General features: G+C 38.3%; 1 protein-coding gene across 1 annotated transcript; it reads left to right on the top strand.

Moving 5' to 3' along the window:
- The first annotated feature begins 2,358 nt into the window (after nt 1-2,358).
- Nucleotides 2,359-9,891, top strand: LOC121520417 (immunoglobulin lambda-1 light chain-like). The gene is made up of 6 exons (XM_041803850.1): nt 2,359-2,452; nt 2,545-2,850; nt 5,954-6,010; nt 8,506-8,820; nt 8,922-9,014; nt 9,419-9,891. Exons 1-6 carry the CDS (start codon nt 2,410-2,412, stop codon nt 9,562-9,564), a joined length of 960 nt encoding a protein of 319 aa, XP_041659784.1. The 5' UTR covers nt 2,359-2,409; the 3' UTR covers nt 9,565-9,891.
- Nucleotides 9,892-18,308: the final 8,417 nt, after the last annotated feature.

The raw sequence follows: 18,308 nt of genomic DNA, 5'->3' as shown, positions 1-18,308 counted from the left end.
AAATGTTTATGTTCTTTAAAGCAGAACAATTTCACCCAAAACACAAACTACCTTTGTATGAACCATTCATAAACGTTTTATCATGATTTTAGAAAGCAGGTGTGAACAACCTCAGAGCAGACAGACCCTGCCCCCCGTCTCTGGTACCCCCAGGTTAGGGACCAGTGGTACTCGATGCTCCTGTCGGGATATCTGGAAGTCTCTCAGTCGGCCTGTAAACAACACAGATGGAGCTAACTGTGAGTCTAAATCCTCCAGAGGAAGTTCCAGAGTGGATCAGTTTACCAAAATAACAGTAGACAGAACAGGAGGGTGAGCTGGTGCCTGATGGGACAGAAGGACTCTGAAGTCAGTGACTGAATCCTTCTGTGGTGCACCAGGATATAAAAAAGACTCATAATTCATAGATAATTATCTATACAGAAAGTTAGAGAATGATGAAAATAAGCCAGCATGATCAGATATGAACTGCAGAAAGGATTTTCAGCTGCAAGTTAAAAATAAATGATAATAATAAAGAAGACAGTAGACATAAATAAACAGGATAAAATGAACACATGTAAACTCATGACTGTTGTCTCCAGGTGGGTTATCACAGTCGATGTTTATTCTGATCAATAACAACAGAAAAGACAAACGGGCTCAGAGTGTGAGAAGAGTTCCTGAGTGAGAGCAGCAGCAGATCTAAATCTATTCTCTGTGGTTATTAGGGTTGGTAAAAACAGTTGAGAGCAGAGCAGCACTTCCTCTCCTGCTGTGTGGGTTTCTGCTCTGCAGCCTCTTCACCGTTAGCTGAGGGTTTTCACTTTAACCCCTTAAAGCCTGCTGTATCATATTTGATACTTACTTTAATGATGCCTCTATCTAATCAATATGATCATAAATGACCAAAAAAAAGCTTCTGAATACAATCTGATAAATGATAAAAACGCCCTCATGTTGGTTATCAGCTACCAAAAACACCAAATGTATCAAATGAGATTAAAAATAAAAACGTTAAATTTCATGGTAATTTAGATTTTATTGGATTTCATTTGAAAGTGAAATAAACATTTCAGTTCCAGTAAATTAGAATTTTCTAGTTATAATTTGTGTTTTCAGGCTTTAATGGGTTAACAACACCAGCACAGTTACAACCATGGGCTCTGGTTAAAGCATCATTCCAGGAACTTCAGTTTAATATCAGAGCTCAGAAATCCACGTCTCAGCTTCGTCTGTTTCTGACTGTGAGAGAAAAAGATGGAAGAGGTGAGGAGACGAGAGAAAGAGAGAAACTTCTGCAGTGATGAAGATAGCTATGGAGCTAATTCTGGTATATTTACACTGACATGAGCTGTGGACGTGTTGATTCATGTGTGGCGTGGTCTGTCCTGATTGAATAAACCAATAATAAATAAAATAAACACGTCTGCTGTAGTTTATGTTTGTTTTATTGATTCCTTTGGTGTTTGAGTTTAAAAATGGATTTTCACATTTTTTGTATATTTAAGAAAATAAATACAGACACAAGGACTCAACTATATGTAATTATTTTAAAACACATTTCAATGTATAAATTAGGTTTAAATGTTTTCAGTTAAACATAATTTACAGGGTTTTTTCTGCATTCTTGTCTTTTATATATGTTTTTTGTAATAACTGTGTTTGCAAGATTTCCTCCACTATTATAACATTATTTTCTTGTATAATCAATTTGGTTGTAAATTCACTTTTTTCTTACTTCAGACTGATAGAGTCACTGCTTTGATTGTTTTAGGTGTGATTTAAAAATCAGAGAGCTTTGCTGTTTAATCATCTATGTAAACAGCTGTCATTAACATAGACCTGAACTTTTACCCCATTACAGCCATAAAAAGAGGTGAGCATTAGTGACATATACCATCATTTTTAATTCTTTAAAAACACAATATTCCTGATATTTTTAATATTTCTGTCTCAACAGATATTCTTGAGGCTTAAATTACTTCAAGGACCCAGGTCAGGCTGTAAGGTGAGGAGTGGGGACTCTAGGAGTCTGATGCCATTTTGCACAGGATTAGTTTTAACAACCAACCTCTAATTTTAATTCTTCTGCCTGCAACATTTTTTTGTATCTGAACCTGAAAACCTGACATAAAACACTTCCTGTTCATGGTTTTCTTTGTTTCATGAATATGTGTTTTATTGTTGTAAAATGGTTTTAGTTGTTAAATTAATGTTTATAGTGAGCTGCTTTTGGCGTCTCCTCGTCTCCCCTCATAAACCTCAAACCCAGCCTTATCTCTCAACCGCAAGGGCTGATGGGAGATCTGAGGCCGTGTCAGAATCAGGTGTTCCTCCTCTGATGTCTCAGCTCGTCCTGGTTTGCCCTCAGCAGCGTCAGAGCGTCACTTCTCCTCAGGTTCTCCAGAGGATACACCACGGCACAGAATGCTTCTCCTCCCAGCTGCTGCCCTGTGCTGTCTGTGTTCAGGTGAGAGTTTCCAGCCAATCAGGAGCCAGAAAACTCCACCTTTACCAAACACTGTCACACTCACCTTCACCTGTCTGTGTCTTTGTCTGCAGCGCTGGTTTCCACGGCAACAGAGCTGATTCAGGATGATTTAACACTGACCAGGAGAGTTGGTGAAAAAGTTTCATTCAGCTGTGGAGGGACTGACCAGTGTAGTGGTAGCTATGTATACTGGTACCAGAAGAAAGAGTCAGATACATTCAGACTGATTCTTGATATTAGCAGGAGTACTGGAGCTTTAGATAAAAGCTACAATCATCCTCAGAAAGATGATTTCTCAGCTGTGAATAAAGGGAACGGCTGTGAGTTGCAGATCCAGAGAGTTAAACTCTCTCATTCAGCCTCATATTTCTGCTCCTGTAGGTATTCTGATCTCCACAGTGAGAAATGAAGCAAGGAGCCTGAACAAAAACCCTCAGATGAACAGATGTCAGTCAGAGTTTGTAACATGAAGAGAGCAGTAAACCACATCCAGGTTTTGTTAATGGTATTAATGCTAAAACACAGTAAGACACACAAGTTTTAGCTAGCAAAGAATGACTACACTGTGAGCCTAAATTACTCAAGAGAAAATTAATATCAACACAGAAATGCTTGGTATTGGTTTCAGAGATTAACAGAGACCAATAAAACATCTATCTACATCTATCTTTTCTAGGGAAAAATGATCTTCTAGCCGAGCTTATTACAAATGCACTGCTTATCCCATTGGGGGTCATGGGGGGGCTGGAGCCTATCCCAGCTGGGCAAGAGGCGGGATACACCCTGGACTAATTGCCAGTCAATCACAGGACTGACATATAGAGACAGAAATCCAGGCACGCTCACGCTCAAACCTACGGCCAATAGAGTCACAAATGAACCTAATGATCATGTTTTAGGTGGTGGGAGAAAGCCGGAGAACCAGGTGAGAACCCACGCATGCACGGGGAGAACATGCAAACTCTGCACAGAAAGGTCCTGACTGAGAAGTGAACCAGGGACCTTCTTGCTGTGAGGCAACAGCGCTGACCCCTGTGCTGCCTTGCAGAGCTAGTGAATAAAATTCAAGCCAAGGCTGGTCGGGAGATGTGTAAAAACATCTTCCCTGCCAAGACAAGCTTTCTATGTGGCTCTTCTCTAATAAAGAAATGTGGTCCAGTTCAGATTAAAATGCATCCTGGCTTATAGCTACCACAGCAGCAGTTGGATACACTGGCAAACCCCACCCATAACCATTACAACAACTTACTGAAGCAGGTTGGCAGAAGAGCAAAAACTTCTTTTCCATCATGAAAAGCTCTAAGTATTGTTTTTATTCTTTATGTCAAACAGAAACGTGGTCCAGTTCTGATAAAAGTTCTGCAGCTGCATATCTTGGACACTTGGATGAAGAGAGGAGCGGAGCTGTCAGCTGATCACCACCTGGTTGTGAGTTGGATCAGATGGCGGGGGAAGCTGCTGGACAGTCCTGGTAAACCTAAACATGTAGTGCGGGTGAACTGGGAACGTCTGGCAGAGGCCCCTGACCATGAGGTCTTCAGCTCCAAACTCTGGAAGAACTTCTTGTGCATCCCAGGGGAGGCTGGGGACATGGAACCCCAGTGGTCCATGTTCAAGTCCAGCTGTTAGGAGCTGTGGCTCAAAGACCATCACTGTTGATCGTGGCTGTTGTTGAGGCAACCTGAGAACCTGCCGGTGGACACCAGTGGTGACGGAAGCCATCAGGCTGAAGAAAGAGGCCATTCGGGCATGGCTTTCCCAAAGTTCTCTGGAAGCAGCTGACAGGTACCGGGCAGCTTGAAGGGCTGCTGCTTCAGAGGATGCAGAAGCAAAAACCTCTATGTGGTAGGAGTTCAGGGAGACTATGGAGAAGGACTTTCAGTTGCCCCCAGTTGTTCTGGCAAACCATCTGACAACCCAGGAGAGGAAAGCAGGGCTCCTTTCAGGCTGTTCTCAGCAGGAGTGGGGAACTGCTAAACCGGACCGGGGATGTTGTTGGGCAGTGGAAGGAACACTCTGAGGAACTCTTTAATCCGGCCAACGTGTCCTCCAAAGAGGAGGCCGAGTCTGAGGGTGCAGGGGAAGGCTCACCTATAACCTTGTTGGAGGTCATCGAGTTAGTCAGAAAGCATAGATGAGATTCACCCTGAGATGCTGAAGGCTTTGGATGTTGTTGGGCTGTCATGGCTGGCACACCTTTTCAATGTCGAGTGGAGGTTTGGGACAGTGCCTGTGGAGTGGCAGACCAGGGTGGTGGTCCCCATTTTTAAAAAGGGGCAAATGAGGGTGTTCTTGAATTATCAGGGAATCACACTCCTCAGCCTCCCTGGAAAAATTTACTCAAGGGTGCTGGAAAGGCCGATTGTCGAACCTCAGATTCAGGAGGAACAAAGCGGATTCTGGTCTGGCCGTGGTACTGTGGACCAACTGTTTACCCTGGCAGGACTTCCTTGAGGGAGTATGAGAGTTTGCTAATCCAGTCTACATGTGTTTTGTGGACTTGGCGAAGGCCTACAACCATGTCCTTTGTGGGGTCATGTGGGGGATACTGTGGGTATATGGGGTCCCGGGGCTGCTGAGATGAGCCACCAGGTCCCTGTATGACCAAAGTGAGAGCTGTGATTGGATCCTCAGCACAAAGTCAGGGACATTTCCAGTGTGTGTTGGCCTCTGCCAGGGTTGCCCTTTGTCTCCGATTCTGTTTGGGATTTCCATGGACAGGATCTACAGGTGCAGCCCAGGGGAGGAGGTTTTCCGGTTCGGGGACCTCAGAATCCCATCCCTGCTTTTTATAGATGACGTGGTTCTGTTGGCTTCCTCACCAGGGGACCTCCAGCAGGCACTGGGACGGTTTGAGGCTGAGCGTGAAGCTGTTGGGATCAGAGTCAGCCATGGTTCTCTGCTGGTAAACGGTGGATTGCTCCCTCTGGGTTGGGAGTGAGTCTTTGCCCCAAGTGAAGGAGTTCAAGTATCTCGGGGTCTTGTTCACATGTGAGGGTTAAAGGGAGCGTGAGACTGACAGGCGGACCGGCACAGCGTCAGCAGTACTGCAGGTGTTGTGCCGGACCATTGTGGTGAAGAGGGAGCTGAGGTCTCAGGTCTCAAGTGGTCTAACCTTTTGGACCCACCATCGTCTCTTTAATGACCAATCATGAGCAAAGTTTTTACATTTTTCAATCATAACCACTGTTTTTAGAGATAAATGTGACAGTTTGGACTTGACATGGAACAAAAGACGTGACAGAAGAAAGAGGTGCCCTTCAAAATAAAAGCACAGTGTAGAGTATATAGTATAGTTTGTTCCATATTTACATAAAAGCTGGATGTGAGTGTATGGATAATGATGATTGTTAGATGCAGTCAGACTGATTTTCCTAGAAGGAGCAGAAATGAGCCTTAAGAAGAAACACATCAAAGATCTGAAGCAGGCTCTGGTTTATGGTCTGGCTTCATTCAGATGCAACCAGGTTTTTGTACGAGTCTGTTTCACTGTGGGGAGGTTTGGATTTGGCTCTGGAACAAAACTGTTTGTAACAGGTACGTTTTCTTGTTTTTGTATTTATTTCTGCTTCTTTAAAGTCTAAAGTTTTTTCTTACTAAATAATCAGCTGAGAAATTAAGTTTCTGCTACTGTTAGCTTCAGCAAAAAAGTTATAATCAGAATGAACATCAACATGTTTTCTTCATTCCTGCATTGAATTACAATGTTTATAAAAAAGGTTTTATACTGTAATGTTACAGAAGTGTTTTTAACACGAATCGTTACGAGTCGTCTCGTTAATTCAGCACCAGCTCTTGTCTGGTTGAGAACAAACTAACTTGTAGAAAATATGATTTACATGTTTAGGAAATATATTCTTAAACGTTTTCATAGAAAACTTATGTTGTAATTCTAAATATGTTGCATAACATACATGATCAGTGTTTTTGATTATGTTATAGTGAAGACATTTTCATATGTTTTTTAAAAATGTGTGCAGAGTGACTGTGGATCAGAAAGTTGGTCATAATCAGAGGGTTGTGGGTTCGATCCCCGGCTCCTGTAGTCATGTTGATGTGTCCTTCAGCCAGACACTGAAGGCCAAATTTCTCCTAATGCTGTGTCAGTGGTGTGTGAATGTGTGTGAATGAGATAAGGTAATACTCAGCATCAGTGTGTGACTGTAGAGTGAATGCATGTGAGAAAATAAGTGTGAGCTGTAAAAGTGTAAAAGTCTCTTTTATATATAAAATAGAAAAGAACTAGAAAAGCTCAAGATAATTTTACCAGTTAACATTTTTTATATATTACATATAATAATATTTAATCAAGTTTTTAATATTTTGAACATAATAGTCATGTTTTTGTTTATATGCTGCTTAGAAAACAAATTCATGTGACTGAATATGTTTCTATATAAAATATATATAATATAAATATGTTGCAGATTATACTTGTAAATATTTTTCATTTAGATATTTTTGGTTATTAGTTGTAAATATTCTGAATATAATGCAAAAAAAAAAAACCCCATAATCATAAATGTTGTAAAACATGTTGAAATCAGTTAAATATGGTGCTTTTTTGTTTTTGTTTTTGTTTATTTTAGAAGAAAAAAGTTCTGGAGTCAGTGTGCAAACATGATTCATACAATATTATGATTTTTGGGAATTTGAAATTTCATAAAATAAATAAATAAATTCAGTGTGCAGGGGATAATGGTTTATGATTTATCTACATATATTGATCTCAAATCAGCATATTTTATTGATTTTGTTTGTTAATCTATTCCATTTTTGTTGAAAATTAAAAATATATGAAAATGATAATAAAATTCAGAACTAAGATGACTTTGTGGTTTATTGTTTAAGAAGAAATATCAGAATTAAAAGTATAAATCAAATTATATGAGATAATTCCTTATTTATAATTGTTATTTTTTCAGTTATTGCTTGAATATAAATATGAATAGAAACAGGATTATATAGATAATTACTAAACATCAACAGTAAACAAGTATGAACACAAAAATAATGGTCATTCTTGTCCTTGTCCTTTTTTTTTTTTTTTTTGTTTATGATCATATCCAGGATTTATTGTTTGAGGAATATGGCTTCGTAATTTCTGTTGTTTTTTTTGTCATTCATGTAAAATATGAATCTAAAACAGAGACATTTACTAATGTGCTGAGCAGTGACTAAATTACAGAAAAAACATTATTTACCGTCACAAAAACCACTTTACAAACACACAGGGCAGCAAGTAAATCAGAACTGTGATGAACTAATAAAACATAAAAATGCATAAAAATAAAGCCAGTTCAAAACTAAAATATAAAAGAAGCAAAATATAAAAAAGACACAGAGACCACAAAGCTCTCGTGCTTTGTTAAAAACAACAAAGACAATAATAATAATAATAATAATAATAATAATAATACATGTCTCATATGTTTGCACTTGTATTCACTTGTTTACATCTTGAAATTTTTAATAGCTCTTAAAAAAAACCAAACATGGGCGCGCTGGTAGTCGAGTGGTTAAGGTGTGCACCGTGTACGCGGGCGGCCCAGGTTCTAGTCCGGCCTGTGGCACCATTTCTTGCATGTCTCTCCCCGCTCTCTTCCCTGTTTCTGAGTCTATCTACTGTCCTCCTCTATCTAATAAAGGCCTAAAAATAAATCTTACAAAAAAAAAAGTAATCAAACATAAGAGAACTAAATCAAAATGTGCTTTTCAAATACTATAATTCTTACAGTGTGCCAATATCTTATAAAGACTCTAAACTTAAGAAACAATCTATAATTTTCCAACTGTTGGTTGAATATATATTTTTCCAACATTAAAATGTGCTCAGAAAAAAATGCCACAGTGCACAACTGAAGACAAGCTCAGAAAAGTTAGGGAAAGTATTGGTTCTTTTTTAAAAAATGAGTATATATTTATGATATGATGTTATTTTTAAGAAAATTATTGTATGTTGAATTTGTGCTGCAGTGACAAGAAGTCAGAGATCAAACTCAGACTATTGTGTGTTTCTATCTGATCCTCAGATGATGAGGTGGTGAGGCCCAAGGTGAATGTTTACTCAGCAACCTCCAGAGTCCAGCAGGAGGAGGGGGAGGAGGACTCTCTCCTGTGTGTGGCTTTAGCCATGTTTCCTCCTCTGGTCCAGATCTCCTGGAAAAAACGAAGAAAGAACGGTGATCTGGAGGAGCTGCCCTCTGCTGAGGGAAAACTACTGAACCTGAAGGAGTCTGGATGTACAGCCTCCACCCTGAAGATCCCTCAGAGAGAGAGTGGCACGTATGAATACATCTGCTCTGTGAAGCATGAGGGGGGGCCAGCCCAGGACCACATAGAAATAGGTAAAGAAGTCTTGATTTCTGTGTTCAGAAGTGATTCAGCTTCACATGAAGACAAAAGAGAGAAGAGCACTCACATTTCTGTTTTATTTTGTGTTTAACAGAAGGTCAAGCTCCAACAGAAGCTCCAGTTCCTTCGACCTCTGGTCCCCCAGAGAGAGAGCCAACAGATCTGCCAGCTCTGCAGCTGACTGACTGTAAGATCAACATCCAGTTATTCTAACCTTTTACAATAAACAAATTCAATCAGCACATATTCTACATAAACAGTAAGGTAGGTCACAATTACTTCCCATAGTGGAGGTAGTGATGGGGGCTGGACATGGCTAACATTAACATCAGTCATTTTGCAAAGTTCTCAGACTTTCAGGTAAATGTAGGACTAACAGTGAGTCTCTACCTGATATCACAACTACTAAAACAAAGACAAGAAAACATGAAAGTCTTGTCTTAACATTAAGATCTGAACAAGATATTCAATAAACAGCAGCAGGATTAGAGAATCACAACAAGTTTAACTCCAAGCTGATAAAATGTACACATCTAAAATGACTGTAACTGGATGAAATTAAGAATAACTGTTTATCTGTGTCTGTTTCAGATGATCCTTTCAGGTCTGAGTGCAGGGTGAGGCTGCTGACTCTGCTGTACTCTGTGCTGATAGTGAAGAGTCTGGTGTACTGCTGTGGACTCTGTCTGCTGAGGATCAACAACACACCGTGCATCCACCGCACAACAGCTGACTGACTGTCTTCAAACCAGATTCTCTCTCACTGAAATCTCAGCAATTTAAAGCTTTGCTCAGAAAATCAAAAATCTGCAGTAGCTGGCTAAAAAACACTTTCAAAATGTGTTTATCTTGAATATTCAGAGATATATTTTAAAAAATTGAAATACAAAGACACAATATACTCAGTGAACATTATTGCTTCTAATGCAGTTTTTCCACTCACTATATTGTAAATGATGTCATGTGGAAATTAGTAGCTGTGTGATAGAAATAATATCAGAATTGCATTTGTTATTCCTCTGCTTGTTTTTCTTGCATCATGCAGAGTGTGGAACATTTTTCTCATTTTCATGGAGCTTTTTCAATAAACTGAGAAATGTTTAGTGTCTGTGTTTGAATATTTGACCTCAGTGCAGAAAAAATGCTGTTATATGCACTTGTACCAAAAGTGTGACAAGGATAAGAAAGCATGAAAATAAAGCTAAATATGTCACATGGTGTTGTCATGCAGTCAGGTTCAGTGCTGGAAACTTTAGAATAATGGTGTCAGTGTGAAAGTAAAGCTCTACGCTGATGATACTGTTGTTTATAGAGATGAACAAACAGCACAGCAGGATGCTTTTAAACTACACATTTGACTACATTGTCCTGCAGTGACTTTATCAGTCTGACTGTTGGAAACATGCTGGCTGTGTTTACCTTTTCTACTCTGTCACACTTTTAATGATCAAGTGGATTCATGTGAAAACAATCACACACAAACTACACACTACAACAATGACAATATAATCACGAGCAAACAACACAGTCAGAAACAGACAAAGCTGAGACGTGGATTTCTGAGCTCTGATATCAAAGTGAAGTTCCTGGAATGATGCTTTAACCAGAGCCCATGGTTGTAACTGTGCTTGTGTTGTTAAAGTGAAAACCCTCAGCTAACGGTGAAGAGGCTGATGAGCAGAAACCCACACAGCAGGAGAGGAAGTGCTGCTCTGCTCTCAACTGTTTTTACCAACCCTAATAACCACAGAGAATAGATTTAGATCTGCTGCTGCTCTCACTCAGGAACTCTTCTCACATTTTAAATGGGACTGTCTGTTGTTACCAAAAAGAGTTTTTTCTTCAGCACAAAGACTGAGAGCCACCTGGAGACAACATTCTTGGACTTTTCTGCTCTTCATCTGTGTGTCTCTGAGTTTGAGTCGGCAGCTGAAGAGGCATTTTGATCAGCTACATATGAACTCATGAAATTATTCTGATCCTGATCACCAAAGTGTGCTGAAATGGAGCAGAAAGCATCAATCAATGTGATCAATAATGCAGTAGTGATGGAGCTTTCACATCATGATTCATGCTGATTCTCCTCATGTGTTTTTTAGGGCCTATAGAAGCTTCTATTGAGGGAATGTAAATATATTTATGAAGCTGCTGCCCTCTGGTGGCTGCAGAAACTCACTGCATCACTGCTGTTTGTTACTAAATGGAAGCCACTCCTGGATAATGACACGTCACTCTAGGTTCTAAAGTGGGCCCTTCAAATAAAAGGAAATTGTCCTTTGTTTTTCCCCTTCTCTCAAAAGAAGTTGTGGATTGGTGGGACAGAGGCCTGCTCTGCTTTAAAGTCAGGGGGTTATAGTCTGGTCTGAGTGCACTCAATGTCAGTGTGGTCAAGTTGGCACCAATCTGGACCACTGGCACAATCCTACCACAAGCAGATAGCTCATCCGTCCCTTCACTGGATATGTAGATCTGGATCCTGGAAATCAGCTGGGAGGCTCGCCATCCAATGGACGGTCCAATCTTCTCCACTGGAATCTTCTCACTCATGGAACCATCTTCTTATCTTAAATGTTGTATAACAATATACTAGATCATAACAACATCAGAATGATTTATTTCTACTTCAACTTCAATATTTTAAACATTACAATCATTTCATTCTAATAAAATAGCTCATCAAATATTTACATTGTGCAAATATCAGAAAATGAAATCAGAATTCAACTGTTGAAGCTTAACCAATGTTAAAGAACATAATAAACACAGATTTCTCACACATTAAACATAAAACTATTATTTTCCTGCTGAAAGCATTGAAGTATTTTCTATCAAACATTTTAATAGTTTACTGATTAAGTAAACAATGAGATTTCAAAGGTTTTAACCATCATAACAGTAAACCAAAGTCTTTAGTTCACTAATTCTTGTCTAAATTAATGTTTAGTAACTCAAAGAACCTTCTAGTCCAGTGATCCTCAACCTGTGGCTCTTTAATAAAGGAAACTTTTTTTGCCATTTTTCACCCCTTTTTGCCACTCTTCATCCATTTAAGATTCCTTTTGTCATTAAATACCACTTTATTTCCTACTCTTTTGCCTATTCTAAACACTTTTTTTTCCAATTTTTGCCACTTTTATTCCATTTTTTCCCATTTAAGCTGCCCTTGCCAATAAATACCACTTTATTTCCTACTTTTTGATCCAATTTTTGCCACTTTTAAACCTTTGTCTCCCATTTCAACTACGCTTTGCCAGTAAAAACCACTTTTTCCAATTTTTGCCACTTTTCCCAATTTTTTCCATTAAAGCTACCTTTAGCCATTAAACACCACTTTTCCCTACCTATCCATTTGTTTTTTGTTTTTTTTTTACCCCAATAAAATATCTGGATTAGTTATCACAGTGAGAGGATCTTTATAACAGAAATGAAGACATGAAGTTAAGAATGAAGCCAGTAAATAATGTTTTTATGCCTCGTGTTGTAGCTGGTTAACCCATTTTTACCTGCTGGGTTACATAAAAGTTCCACATTCATGTTTCTACGGTTATGAGAGGAGAACTCTTAGCTTCCTGTTCATTGTGGGTGAAACCACGGCAAATATCCACCTTATTCCTGGGGCCGCTACTGTCAGTCTGAATGAGGGTGAAACTAAAGCAGAAATACATCAAATACGTGTTTTCTAGTGCAGCGGCTAACCATAGAGGCTAACTACCAACCACAGTTGTTTTGATAGGAACGTTTTCTTCACTACAATCATCCTGAGATTTTACATCAAACTGGATTTCCTACTCTAATCAGATTTCTGATTGTATTTTATTTTGAAAATCCAGGTGTCAGGATTTTATGCAGTGTAATAAATGTCATCTGCTCAGGTTATTTTAGAACACCTGGGTCCTGGAGGTTAAAGGTCATCTACTTTCAGACGTTTTTTTCTTCTGTGAAATAAGATCCGGCCTGCTGTCACACCCATAGATATATATAGAAGAGTAGATACGACACGCCCCCTTGAGCTGCGTGCCTACGGCGAGGCTAAGCTAGTGGGGGCAAAGTGTCCATGGTTGGAGATGGCACGAAAACTTAAACAACAAGGATGCCTGCACATTGTGCTGCATACGGTTGCACACTACACCGTAGTATAGTTGTACAAGCAGCAGTAGTAGTTGGTGTACCACCACTACTAGTACTAGCAGCAGTTATATACGTTATAGTTATATCTATAGTTATATATGTTATTTAAGTCCAAGGTGAAGTGAAGTGTTACTATTTACTCAGTGACACTCACAATTTCAATGTACCTGTTTCTAACTTGTACAAATAGCAATAAACTCTGTTCTATTCTATCTCCACAGAGTGTTTGTTTCTATAAACATATGTATATATATAGAGAGAGAGAGATAAGGAGGGAGAGAGGGACAAATAAATTAATATTAATGATTGTTTGATTACCTTTACAATTAAATCTTTCAATCTAAAAACATATTTTCTATATATGTATATCTTTATCTTTCTATTTTCATATATACAACTATATTTCTATGTATATACATTTATAAATATTTAATGGCTGAACATAAAAGATTCCCAGACCTCTGGACTTAAAGAGTGAAATAACTAAAACTGTAGGCTACATTGGTAGAAAGCCCTTTTCCGTTTTTTTTTTTTTGTTTGAGAAAGGAGAAATGAGCAAGAAATGAGCAAGTTATGATGTATTTTCAATGTACATGCATTGCCTTTAATGAGAATGTCGCACCGCCAAGATAGCTGCCAGGTATGCACGTCGCTTAGCGGGCTGCTAAAGCGCGCTGGCATATCTAGTGTTCTATAGATATCCATGGTCACACCACAGCCTTATCTCTCCACCGCAAGGGCTGATGGGAGATGTGAGGCCGTGTCAGAATCAGGTGTTCCTCCTCTGATGTCTCAGCTCGTCCTGGTTTGCCCTCAGCAGCGTCAGAGCGTCACTTCTCCTCAGGTTCTCCAGAGGATACACCACGGCACAGAATGCTTCTCCTCCCAGCTGCTGCCCTGTGCTGTCTGTGTTCAGGTGAGAGTTTCCAGCCAATCAGGAGCCAGAAAACTCCACCTTTACCAAACACTGTCACACTCACCTTCACCTGTCTGTCTTTGTCTGTAGCGCTGGTTTCCATGGCGACAGAGCTGATTCAGGATGATTTAACACTGACCAGGAGAGTCGGTGAAAAAGTTTCATTCAGCTGTGGAGGGACTGACCAGTGTAGTGGTAGCTGGGTATACTGGTACCAGAAGAAAGAGTCAGAAACATTCAGACTGATTCTTGATATTGACAGAAGGGATGGAGCTTTAGATAAAGGCTACAATCATCCTCAGAAAGATGATTTCTCAGCTGTGAACAAAGGGAACGGCTGTGAGTTGCAGATCCAGAGAGTTAAACTCTCTCATTCAGCCTCATATTTCTGCTCCTGTAGGTATTCTGATCTCCACAGTGAGAAATGAAGCGAGGAGCCTGAACAAAAACCCTCAGATGAACAGATGTCAGTCAGAGTTTGTAACATGAAGAGAGCAGTAAACCACATCCAGGTTTTGTTAATGGTATTAATGCTTAAACACAGTAAGACAAACAAGTTTTAGCTAGCAAAGCATGACTACACTGTGAGCCTAAATTACTCAAGAGAAAATTAATATCAACACAGAAATGTTTGGTATTGGTTTCAGAGATTCTCAGAGACCAATGAAATGGATACATCTGTCTTTTCTATGGAAAAATGAACTTTTAGCTGAGCTTATTATAAATGCACTTATAACATGTACATCAATCAGCTCTGGAGAACTGACAATAAGGATGGAAAACAATGCAAGAATATATATATATATTTTTTTTTAACTCCACATGTCAGATGTTGTTTCATAGATCCATTATATATTTCACATTCAAAGCTCCCATAGAAAGTGATTGGGAAGGGCAGGACTTTTCAAAAGATTCTCAGAAGGTGACTGGAGGAAGGTTCTGTCTGTCACATACATGACGGGCCAATCAGAGAGAAAAGACAAAATGACGTACGCACGCCCTTCTCCTGGCCTCACAGGCTACCGTAGTTGTGAATAGCAGAGCTAGTCAGTGAATAAAATTCAAGCCAAGGCTGGTCGGGAGACGTGCAAAAACGTCTTCCCTGCCAAGAAAAGCTTTCTATGTGGCTCTTTTTTAATAAAGAAATGCAGTCAGATTAAAATGTATCTAAGTGGTCTAACCTTTTGGACCCACCATCGTCTCTTTAATGACCAATCATGAGCAAAGTTTTTACATTTTTCAATCAATTTCATACAATAAATATATAAATAAATTCAGTGTGCAGGGGATATTAGTTTAGGATTTATCTATATATATTTATATAAAATTTGCATATTTTATTGATTTTGTTTATTTTAAACTATTCCATTTTTGTTGATTGAAAATATATGAAGATGATAATAAAAGTATTAATTAAAATTAAAGGTATAAGTCAAATAACATGAGAATTTTTTTTATTCATAATTAATATTTTTTTTCAGTTATTAGTCAAATGTAAATACGAATAGAAACGTAGATGATTACCAAACATGAACAGTAAACAAGTATGAACACAAAAATAATGGTCATTCTTGTCTGTTTTTATTTGTTTATGTTCTTTTTTTTCATTCATGTTATGAATATGAATTTAAAAAGTCACCATCCAGTTAAATCAGATCTACTATATGTTTTTCATTTTGAAAAACAAACATTTACCAATGTGCTGAGCAGGGACTGAATAACAGAAAAAAAACAACAACATTATATACAGTCACAGAAACCAACTTTACAAACATACAGGGCAGCAAGTAAATCAGAACTCTCATAATAACAATAATAATAATAATAATAATAATAATAATAATAATATATGTCTCATATGTTTGCACTTGTAATCACTTGTTTACTGTTTTTAATCATTTTGAATTGCTCTTATCAAAAATCCAAACATAAGAGAAATCGATAAAAATGTGCTTAAATTTTTTATAATGCTTCCAGTGTGCTAATATTTTACAAAGATTGTTAACTTAAAAAAAATCTATAACGTTCCAACTGTTGTTTGAATATATACTTTTCCAACCTTAAAATATGCTCAGAAAAAAAAAAAAATGCCACAATGCACAACTGAAGACAAGCTCAGAAAAGTTTGGGATAGTATTGGTTCTTTTTTTTTTTTTTTAAATGAGTATATATTTATGGCATAATGTTATTTTTAAGGAAATTATTGTATGTTGAATTTGTGCTGCAGTGACAAAAAGTCAGAGATCAAACTGAGACTATTGTGTGTTTCTGTCTGATCCTCAGATGATGAGGTGGTGAAGCCCGTGGTGAGAGTGTACTCAGCAACCTCCAGAGTCCAGCAGGAGGAGGAGGACTCTTTCCTGTGTGTGGCCTCAGCCATGTCCTCTGGTCCAGATCTCCTGGAAAAGACGAAGAAAGAACGGTGGTCTGGAGGAGCTGCCCTCTGCTGAGGGAAAACTACTGAACCTGAAGGAGTCTGGATGTACAGCCTCCACCCTGAGGATCCCTCAGAGAAAGGAGTGCGCGTCTGAATATTTCTGCTCAGTGCAGCATGAGGGGGGGGCGGTGGAGGCTCAGATAGGACCAGGTAGTGGTGTCTGTGTTCAGTAGTGATTCAGCTTTGAGCTGAGGCAGTACAGCAGAACACTAAAGTTATTTATTTACTCCTTTGTTCCTCAGTTGTCCCAGGACCAGACCTGCCAGCTCTGCAGACGACTGAGAGTAAGATTGTCTCCTTATTTTAAACTTTTGCAACGACACCAGCCCCCATTAACAATTCATCTCCTTCATCTATCTGCATCACTAGGCTTGGTGTTTGTTCAGCAGTGATTCAGCTTCACATGGAGGTGATGGAGCAGAGAACTGCCGTTTATTTTTGACTTCTTATGTTAACTTAACAGATACAACAACCTACAGTCGGCCAGAGAACAAGACCAAAGACCTGCAGCTGACTGAGTGTAAGATCACTGTCTACTCATTTTAACTCATAATAATGATCTGAATCAGGATTAATAATTAGACTGCACTCCTACCAGTAACTGTGATGTAGCACAAAGTTTGGTTTAAGGTCCCATTTATTTTCTATTTATGTGCTAAATCCAGGAGAGCTGTATGGTGGAGCAGGGTTAAGATATAGTGCCCATAACTGACATATGAACTCCCATGACTATGTAGACGTCATGATATCATTGCCATATGTTGCCAAAATAGTCTGAACTGATGAAAACATTGTGTGTGTGTGTGTGTGTTTCAGTGTATTTCCAGTCTGAGTGCAGGCTGAGGCTGCTGACTCTGCTGTACTCTGTGCTGATAGAGTCTGGTGTACTGCTGTGGACTCTGTCTGCTGAGGATCCTCACCAACAACACACCGTGCATCCTCCGCACAACAGCTGACTGACTGTCCTCTCAAAGTTTTCACATAATAAAATCTATTCATTCTCAGCTTTTTAAAGTATGCTAGAAATCTAATAAATATGTTTCAAAATGTGTGACAATGTGTAAATGTACACTGCAGTTCTAGATAAGAAATCCAAAAATTTGGACTGTAAAACCAGAGTTTTAATTCAAGGACAATTATTATTTGGATCAAAATTATGATGAATCTATTTTTTCTCTATGTAATATATTATAATTCTATAGAAATGGTCATTGTGAGTGTTCTTATTGATGTCTTATAATTTTATTTATTTGTTTTTCATACAATTTACTGCATCATATGTATTTTACTCTATGAAGTTTTTTTAATAAAGAGTTTTTTTGTCAATAATCTCATTGTAAAGACAAATTTCTTTTAATCAACCATGAGAGTAAACATGAACATGAAGCTGTAATTTTGAGTAAATGTGACTTAGATTAAATGATCTTTGTTAAATAACTGATGATCTTTGTTAAATAACTGATGATCTTTGTTAAATAACTGATGATCTTTGTTAAATAACTGATGATCTTTGTTAAATAACTGCCCATGTGTGAAAGTAAAGCTCTACGCTGATGACACTGTTGTTTACATTAACTAACAGTTAATGTAAGCAGTTTGATTTGATTTTGGATTCATAGATTTAAATTAAACGTTGAATGAATTCAGTTGATCCTGTTTGGCTTTATAATTTTCTTGTATGATAGATTTTAAAATAGATTTAAGATTTAAGTTAACAAAACACAGCAAACTATAGGATTTCATATTTCAGTTTATTTAAAAGGGAGCAAAAGGAGATAAGAAATGATTGAATCCACACCACTAAAGGAGAACTGAATAAAAATAAAAATGAAAGCTACCTTTGTAGCATCCATACAATTTTATCAACCTAAGACTTCAGAAGTCTCCTAAGACTAAGAGTTCAGATAAATCATATTTATTTCAAATTGTCTAATTTTTACTCCAGTATGAGGTGATATATCAAAATGGTGTTCACATTTAAGCCTCAGGCATCACTAGGG

Source organism: Cheilinus undulatus, linkage group 13 (assembly GCF_018320785.1).
Source record: "Cheilinus undulatus linkage group 13, ASM1832078v1, whole genome shotgun sequence".
Taxonomy (NCBI): Eukaryota; Metazoa; Chordata; class Actinopteri; order Labriformes; family Labridae; genus Cheilinus; species Cheilinus undulatus.
Note: the sequence above shows the minus strand (reverse complement) of the source record. Positions and strands in the feature narration are given on the sequence as shown.

Coding starts and splice junctions, on each gene's coding strand:
- LOC121520417 (XM_041803850.1), top strand. CDS start 2,410: ATGCTTCTCCTCCCAGCTGCTGCCCTGTGCTGTCTGTGTTCAG. Junction 2,851..5,953: donor AGCCTCATATTTCTGCTCCT/GTAGGTATTCTG, acceptor TTTTTGTACGAG/TCTGTTTCACTGTGGGGAGG. Junction 6,011..8,505: donor AACAAAACTGTTTGTAACAG/GTACGTTTTCTT, acceptor TCTGATCCTCAG/ATGATGAGGTGGTGAGGCCC.